The sequence below is a fragment of the Gekko japonicus genome, unplaced genomic scaffold (assembly GCF_001447785.1).
Source record: "Gekko japonicus isolate JY-2015 unplaced genomic scaffold, Gekko_japonicus_V1.1 scaffold3949, whole genome shotgun sequence".
Lineage (NCBI taxonomy): Eukaryota > Metazoa > Chordata > Lepidosauria > Squamata > Gekkonidae > Gekko > Gekko japonicus.
In genome coordinates, this window is record NW_015163729.1 from 74298 (window position 1) to 81816 (window position 7519).

Genomic DNA, 7519 nt, shown 5'->3' on the forward strand with positions numbered 1-7519 from the left:
TTTTTTCAGCTTTTCATCATATCATCACCCTCAGGAACAAAGCCTTTCAAAGCAAAACCAAATCTAGAGCACTTCATATGTTGTAGTTTTGTAATAATGGTTTTTATGGTTTTAACTGTTTTTATGTGTTGGCGTATGCGGCAGGGCTCTTTTTGTAGAAAAAGCCCAGCAGGAACTCATTAGCATAATAGGCCACACCCAACCACAGAAACTCATTAGCCTATTAGGCCACACCCCTGACAGCACAGCTCATTAGCACATTAGGCCGCACCCCCATGTTACCAGAAGTGTGGTCATCCAGCCACACCCACTTTTTGCCTCTTATTCTGTTTACCTTATTTGTTGTCAAAACCCAGGGCCTTTTTTTGTAGCAGGAACTCCTTTGCATGTTAGGCCACACACCCCTTATGTAGCCAGTCCTAATGAGTTTATGCTGTTGGGTGTGGCCTGTTATGCTAATGAGTTCCCGCTGGGCGTGGCCAACTCTGGAGCCAGCCGGAACGCCGTTCCTGTGTGTTCCTGCCCAAAAATAGCCCTGCGTATGCCTATTTGTGAGCCACCCTGAGCCCGCATTGCGGGGAGGGCAGGCTATAAATTGAAATTCTAAATAAATAAATAAATAAATACACAGCTTAAAACCCCGTTTGCTGAATCTGGGATCACCTGCCCACGGGGATTCCACGGCCACAGAGCATTACGTGGTTTTGTTGGATTTTTTTTAGTTTGCGGTGACCCAGTCCGGCCTCCGGGCTTGCCTAACTGCTGCTCCTCTCCCCACAGACCCCCCCGAAGCCCCAGAGGTCAGATGGAACACCAGGACTCTATCGGTGACCGGGGAACTTGCTTCCGAGGTGAGAGCCTGCCGTGGGTTTGTCTAAAGTGGGATGAAGAGGCAGATAAATCAGAGAAGCATTGGGATTTGGCGTTGCTTTAAAAGGCTTTGCTCCTGATGGGGATGGTATGATGAAAAGCTGAAAAAAATTCTGGCCAAGGTCTGAATCTAGGGGCGAGGGGAAGTTCCCTAGCTGCTGTGAGTCTTCCTGTTTGCGTTGCATTGGCAACGAAGATGGTGAGGGGGTCTGGAGACCAAGTCCTATGAGGAAAGGTTGAAGGAGCTGGGTCTGTTTAGCCTGGAGAGGAGACGACCGAGAGGTGATATGAGAACCGTCTTCAAGGACTTGAAGGGCTGTCAGAGAGAGGATGGTGCGGCAGTGTTCCCTCTAAGCTGAGTTAGTGCGAGCTAGCTCACAGTTTTTTAGCCTCTGGCTCACACATTTTTGTCTCAGCTCAGGAAGGAGGGCTCCAGAGCAAACTAATTTATGCGGCAGCCAAATCTCCTGCTCACAACTTTAATGCCAGTAGCTCACAAAGTAGGATTTTTGCTCACAGGGCTCCATAGCTTAGAGGGAACATTGCGGTGCGGAGTTGTTTTCTGTTGCCCCAGAAGGTCGGACCAGAACCAACGGGTTGAAATTAAATCAGAAGAGTTTTCGGCTAAATATGAGGAAGGACTTCTGATTCAGTAGAAGGCAGCTTCCTGTGCTCATTTCATGCTTTGGTAGAGAAGCCGTGGCTTCGTGGAAGAGACTGGGCTTTGCATGCACTCTCAGAGTGGTTCCTCAGTGGAAGAGGCTTCCTCGGGAGGTGGGGGGCTCTCCTTCTTGGGAGGTCTTAGAGGCTAGACGGCCATTGGACAGCAATGCTGATTCTGTGAACTCAGGCAGATCGTGAGAGGGAAGGCAGGAAGGGTTGCATCTGTGCTGAGTTCTCGTGGCCCTTCCTTACACGCCCAGGGAAATGCGGATCACCACTTAGGGGTCAGGAAGCAACTTTTCTCCAGGCCAGATTGGCTGGAGATCCTGTGCCCCTTTGGGAGTTCCCGTTGATGCACAGTCCTGACGAAGGGATCGAAAACTCACTGAATAATCTGGAGGATGAGTTGACGGCAACCTGTTTCTTATTGTCTGTCTCAAGTCCTAAGGACTGGATCTACTTGCTGATCGCAGCGTACTTTACATTGTTTGTCTTAAGTCTTAAGAAGTGGACGTACTTGCTTTATGGACATTTGAAGACCGTGTTTTTTTCAGTCCGTTGAAACTGGAATTTGTGAAGGTCTTTCTTTTGGGAGCGTTAAATAGCAAATGTTAGATATTGCTTCAGATCCCCAGCCTATCTATTGTATATTTTTTTCTTGTATTTCATGTATTGAATACTATTGTATATTTGAGGAATATTTGGAGCCTTATTTGATGTTAAGTCATACATGATTCTGTGAACTTCAGCCGATCGTGAGACGGAGGGCAGGGAGGGTTGCCTCACTGCTTAGTTCTCGTGGCCCTTTCTTACAGGCCCAGGGAAATGCCGATTGCCACTTTGGGGTCAGGAAGCAACTTTTCTCCAGGCCAGTTCGGCTGGAGATCCTGGAGGGTTTTTTTTGTCTTCTTCTGGGTGTGGAACAGAGGTCACTGGGGGCTTGTGGGGAGAGGTATCTGTGGATTTCCTGCATTGTGCAGGGGGTTGGACTAGATGACCCTGGAGGTCCCTTCCAGCTCTATGATTCTAGGATTCAGTGGCAGCTGGAAGGAAAAGTCAGGGGATTGGAGGCGGCATAAGGGTAGCCCTTAGCGGTGAATTCCGTGCCTCTCTTCCCCAGATTGCGGAATGCGTCAGCCGAAACGGCCACCCGATGCCCACCATCAGCTGGTACAAAGACGACCACCCTCTGCAAGCCCCGACAGAACGCAACACCGGTAAGGGAGCCGTTGAGGGAGGGGCCGTGGCTCAGTGGCAGAGCCTCTGCTTGGCACGCGAAAGGTCCCAAGTTCAATCCTCGGCACCTCCAGCTCAGAAAAAAGGGATCAGGTGGCAGGTGGTATGGGTTCCTTATCCTTGCTGTGGCCTGCTGTCATTCGGCAAGCGTAGACGTGTGCCTCGTCGCCCCTGGATATCTTGAAGAAGAGCGGCTCAGAAAAAAGGGACCAGGTGGTAGGTGATATGGGTTCCTTATCCTTGCTGCGGCCTGTTGTCATTCGGCAAGCGTGGACGTGTGCCTCGTCGCCCCTGGATATCTTGAAGAAGAGCAGTTTCTCTCAGAGCTCTCTCAGCCCCACCTACCTCACAGGGTGTCTGTTGTGGGGAGGGGAAGGGAAAGGAGTTTGTAAGCCGCTCTGAGACTCCTTTGGGTAGTGAAGGGCGAGGTATAAATCCAATCTCCTCCTCCTCCTCCTCTTCTTCCTTTTCTTCCTCTTCTTCTTCTTCCTCTTTTTCCTCTTCTTCTTCCTCTTCTTCTTCCTCTTTTTCCTCTTCTTCTTCCTCTTCTTCCTCTTCTTCCTCTTCTTCTTCTTCTTCTCCCACACACCCTGGCGAAATCTGAGGCTGCCCCTGCCGTCCCACGATTCAACATTCCGTCCCCCTACCTGCTTCGGGTTGTTGTGCGTTAAGAGGGCCAGTGTGGTGAGGCACACTTTGTCCCGGGTTTAGAAAGTGTGAGGGGGGGAAGGTGCTGTCCTTGGATATTTGAGCCACCAGGGTGGGTTGAGCCAAGGGACAGGCCAAGCAACAATGCCAACAGCTTTCTCACGATGCTACAGATTCTGCGACTGAGGCTCCCCCTGGGTTTCATGCTTCGGCCTACCTCAGTCTGATCGACACCCCTCCACCCCCCCGGCTTCAGACGCAGAGAGAGAAACTTCAGAGAGCTACTTCCAAATAATTCCTAGCGTTGTCTATTTTGGCCGAAGCGAATACCAAATTTTCGTCTTCCTGTTTGTCGGGGAAACAGCTCGACGGCTCCCCCAAAAACTAGAAGTCGAGAGCATCCAATGAAGCCGCCGGGCGGTAGATTCAGGATGGACACAAAGACGAGGGAGTAAAATGTGGAATTTGCTGCCAGAGGGGTGTAGCCATGGCTACGGGCATAGACGGCTCCGAAAGGAGATGGGGTACATTCATAGAGAAGAGGTCTATCAATGACTATCAGTCGTAATGACTACAGGGGACCTCCATGTTCAGAGGCAGTCAAGTTGTGAATCCCAGTGCCAGGGGGCAACATCGGGGGAAGGCCTCAGCCTCTGTGCCCTGGCGTTGGACCTCCAGAGGAACCGGTTAGCCAGGGGGTGAGACAGAGCGCTAGACTAGATAGGCCACTGGTCTGATCCAGCAGGGCTCTTCTGATGTTCTTATCGGGGGAAGACCTCAGCCTTTATGCCCTAGTGTTGGGCGTTCAGAGGAACTGGTTGGCCCCTGTGTGAGAGAGGATGCTGAACTATGGGGTCCACTATGATCCAGCAGGGCTTTTCTTGTGTTCTTATCAGAGGAAGGTCTTGGCCTCTCCTCTTCCACCTCCTCCTGCTCCTTCTTCTCCTTCTTCTCCTCCTCCTTCTCCTCTTTCTCATCCTTCTCCTCTTTCTCCTCCTCCTTCTCCTTTTCCTTCTCCTCCTCCTCCTCCTCTCCCTTCTCCTTCTCCTCCTCCTCCTCTCCCTTCTCCTTCTCCTCCTCCTTCTCCTTCTCCTCCTCCTTCTCCTTCTTCTCCTCCTCCTCCCTCCTTCTCCTCCTCCTCCTCCCCCTCCTTCTCCTCCTCCTTCTCCTCTTCCTCCTTCTCCTCCTCCTTCTCCTTCTCCTCCTCCTTCTCCTTCTCCTCTTTCTCCTCCTTCTCCTCTTTCTCCTCCTTCTTTTCCTCCTCCTCCTCCTTCTCCTCCTTCTTCTCCTCCTCCTCCTTCTCCTCGCCACCTGCACTTCTACCTATCACCGGTGCTTCTTCTCCCCAGACTTGTACGTGGTGTCACGGACAGTAAAGGAGGCTTCAGGGCTCCACTCGGTCTCCAGCACGCTCTACCTGCGCCCAAACAAGACCGACAAAGACTCCCGCTTCCACTGCCAGGTCACCTACTTAATGCCCGGCGGAGAAGAGCACACGATGAAGTCGGAGAGTTTCCAGCTCACGCTGCACTGTGAGTGCCCCTCCCCGTCCCCTTCACGCCCCTCTCTTGCGCGGAAAAGCGTCCGTGTGGGTGAGAGAGTGACCCTCCCTTCGTTCCCCCCCCCGACTCCTCACTCACAGACTACACCGAGAACGTGCATTTTAGTTTGGACTCTCCTGAGGTTATCAAGGAAGGGGACGACGTGCGGCTGCTTTGCCAAGGGGACGGGAACCCCCCGCCGGAGTACGTCTTCACCAAAATGAAGGTAACGCTCATTTGCTTCTTGCCCAGTCCGATCTTTCTTCGGGGAGGACGTTGGGTGCATTGAGTCGGTGCGCTTTCCCCGGTTTAATTTGGAAGAAGCGGTGACAGAAGCAGCGGTGGCGCCGTGTGCGTGCGCGTGAACCCAAGCCCCGGTCCATTGAGTGTTGACTGCAGGGGTCCCGTGGGGGTATGGGGCCAGTCACAAGTTCTCTCAGAGCTGTTCTTTCAAGGGCAGTTTCTGTCAGAGCTCTCTCAGCCCCACCTACCTCACAGGGTGTCTGTTGTGGGGAGGGGAAGGGAAAGGAGTTTGTAAGCCACTCTTGAGACTCCAAGTGAAGGGCAGGGTATAAATCCAATCTCTTCTTCTTCTTCCCGGGCCAATCCAGGCTCACGACCGATTTGATGATCTGGGGTCCAGCCCTAACGGACTCCTAGTCCTTCAGCACGTGACCAAGGAGGACAGCGGAACGTACCGGTGCCAAGTACTCGATTTCGACAGCCCCCCCGAGGTGGAGCTGGAGAAGGAGGTGACCATTAGTGTCAACTGTGAGTTTCCCGGGGACCTCTGGGAGGAAAAGCAGATGTGGCCTTCCCCGAAGCGAGAAAGCTAGGGGTTCGGCCCCAGTATCGCCAGTCGATCTCTTTTCTTTCTCTTCCCTCTCTTCCCCACACTCCAGATCTAGATTTGCTGGTCCTGAAGCCTAACAAGACGGTGAAAGTCCCCCTGGGGGAAAACATTGAACTTGACTGCAGCGGTAGCGGTTCCCAGACGCCCACGCTTTCGTGGAGGAAGGTGAGTGTGGGCTCCATATTGGGTATTGTAAATAAGAAGCGGGAGACTGACCAGTTATGAAGGTGCACAGAGAGTTTATATAGTTATAAAGGTGAATATATACAGAGATATTTACAGGCTATTGAACAGCATGTCGTGCCTTAGTCTATGAGAACTGAGTCCCCTCCAGCTTACCAAGCTGATAGCTATTATGCTAAACCCCAGCCAATCTCTAACAAGGTGATGTAATCACTAACTCTAACAAGATCAGAAAGAGTAATACCTGCTAGAAAACGCCTGGATGTAATTACACGATTACTAGCATAACAGCTAGGTCTGTCAAACAGATCAAACTGATCTATAGTAACTGCTTGCTACCTCTGTCATTCTGACATATATCTCAATACTCCACCGGCGTGGGAGACATGGCCGCTTTCCGTGTCCAACGCACTTGGCTTTGCAGAAAGGAAATTTTATGTCCTTTGTCGTTCTCGGCAGCCGGCAGTGCTTAGACCAGGGCTCCCCCAACTTTTGGGGTTCTGACACAGGGCGGTGGGCTCAGTCACAAAATGGCCACTGGAGGAGGTGGAGCCAACCACAGACTTGGAAGGCAGCTCTGATTGCAGCTCTTCAACGTTTCAGGCAGAAGCTGTGTCAGCTGAGCATATTTGAAAGCATTGTCTTGCTTACACACGGCTTACCTTCAGTCACATTTTTTTACAAATCTCCACAGCCAATCAAATCTCCTAGGGCCAGTCATAAGCAATGCTCCCTCTAAGCTGTGGAGTCTTGTGAGCAAAAATTCTACTTTGTGAGCTCCTGGCATTAAAGTTGTGAGCGAGCAGTTTGGCTGCTGCATAAATTAATTTGCTCTGGAGCCCTCCTTCCTGAGCTAAGATAAAAATGTGTGAGCCGGAGGCTAAAAACCTGTGAGCTACCTCACACTAACTCAGCTTAGAGGGAACACTGGTCATAAGCCTGGGCAAAATCTCCATCTTGCCTCACCCACTTTGTGAAAACACGTGGTGGGCACCGGGAAATGTGTCAGTGGGTTCCGTGGCACTCACTGCTGCTATGTTGGGGACCCCTGGCTTAGATGAGCATTCAGTGTTCCATTGAGTTTGAAGTGACTTACTTCCTAGTAAGAGTGCACCCTTTACGCCTCTTGACTTGGAGAGCCAGCACGGTTAAGAGCGGTGGACTCTAATCTGGGAGTAGAGGAAAGCGGGTCATAAAAACCTACTCTTCTTCTATTCTTTTCCCTGCAGCCACAAGGGAAATCTGGTAAAGTCTAGACCCGACACCAAGAAAAGTCAGATAGAAACACGGACTTTTCTACTGAGCCAGACTGTTGGCTCGGTGGTTTCCTTAGATTTGCAACTGCTCTTGCAGAGTCTTGTGCTGGAGAGCTGGTTTAGTGTGGTAGTTAGGAGCACAGACTCTAATTTGGGAGAACCGGGTTTGATTCCCCCAGGGGTCATTTCGTAAAAAAAGAGGTGCAGGAGCTCATTAGCATAACTCATTAGCATAACTTATTTGCATATGCCACACCCCCTGACATCAC

General features: G+C 51.3%; 1 protein-coding gene across 1 annotated transcript in view; it reads left to right on the top strand.

The window, feature by feature from the left end:
• BCAM (basal cell adhesion molecule (Lutheran blood group)) overlaps window positions 1-7519 on the top strand; it is a 65703-nt gene that overhangs the window by 33626 nt on the left and 24558 nt on the right. The window contains exons 4-9 of the mRNA XM_015407873.1: window positions 781-851; window positions 2654-2750; window positions 4767-4949; window positions 5060-5184; window positions 5570-5729; window positions 5861-5976. Coding sequence (XP_015263359.1) covers window positions 781-851; window positions 2654-2750; window positions 4767-4949; window positions 5060-5184; window positions 5570-5729; window positions 5861-5976 — 752 coding nt within the window. The remainder of the gene's footprint in view (window positions 1-780; window positions 852-2653; window positions 2751-4766; window positions 4950-5059; window positions 5185-5569; window positions 5730-5860; window positions 5977-7519) is intronic.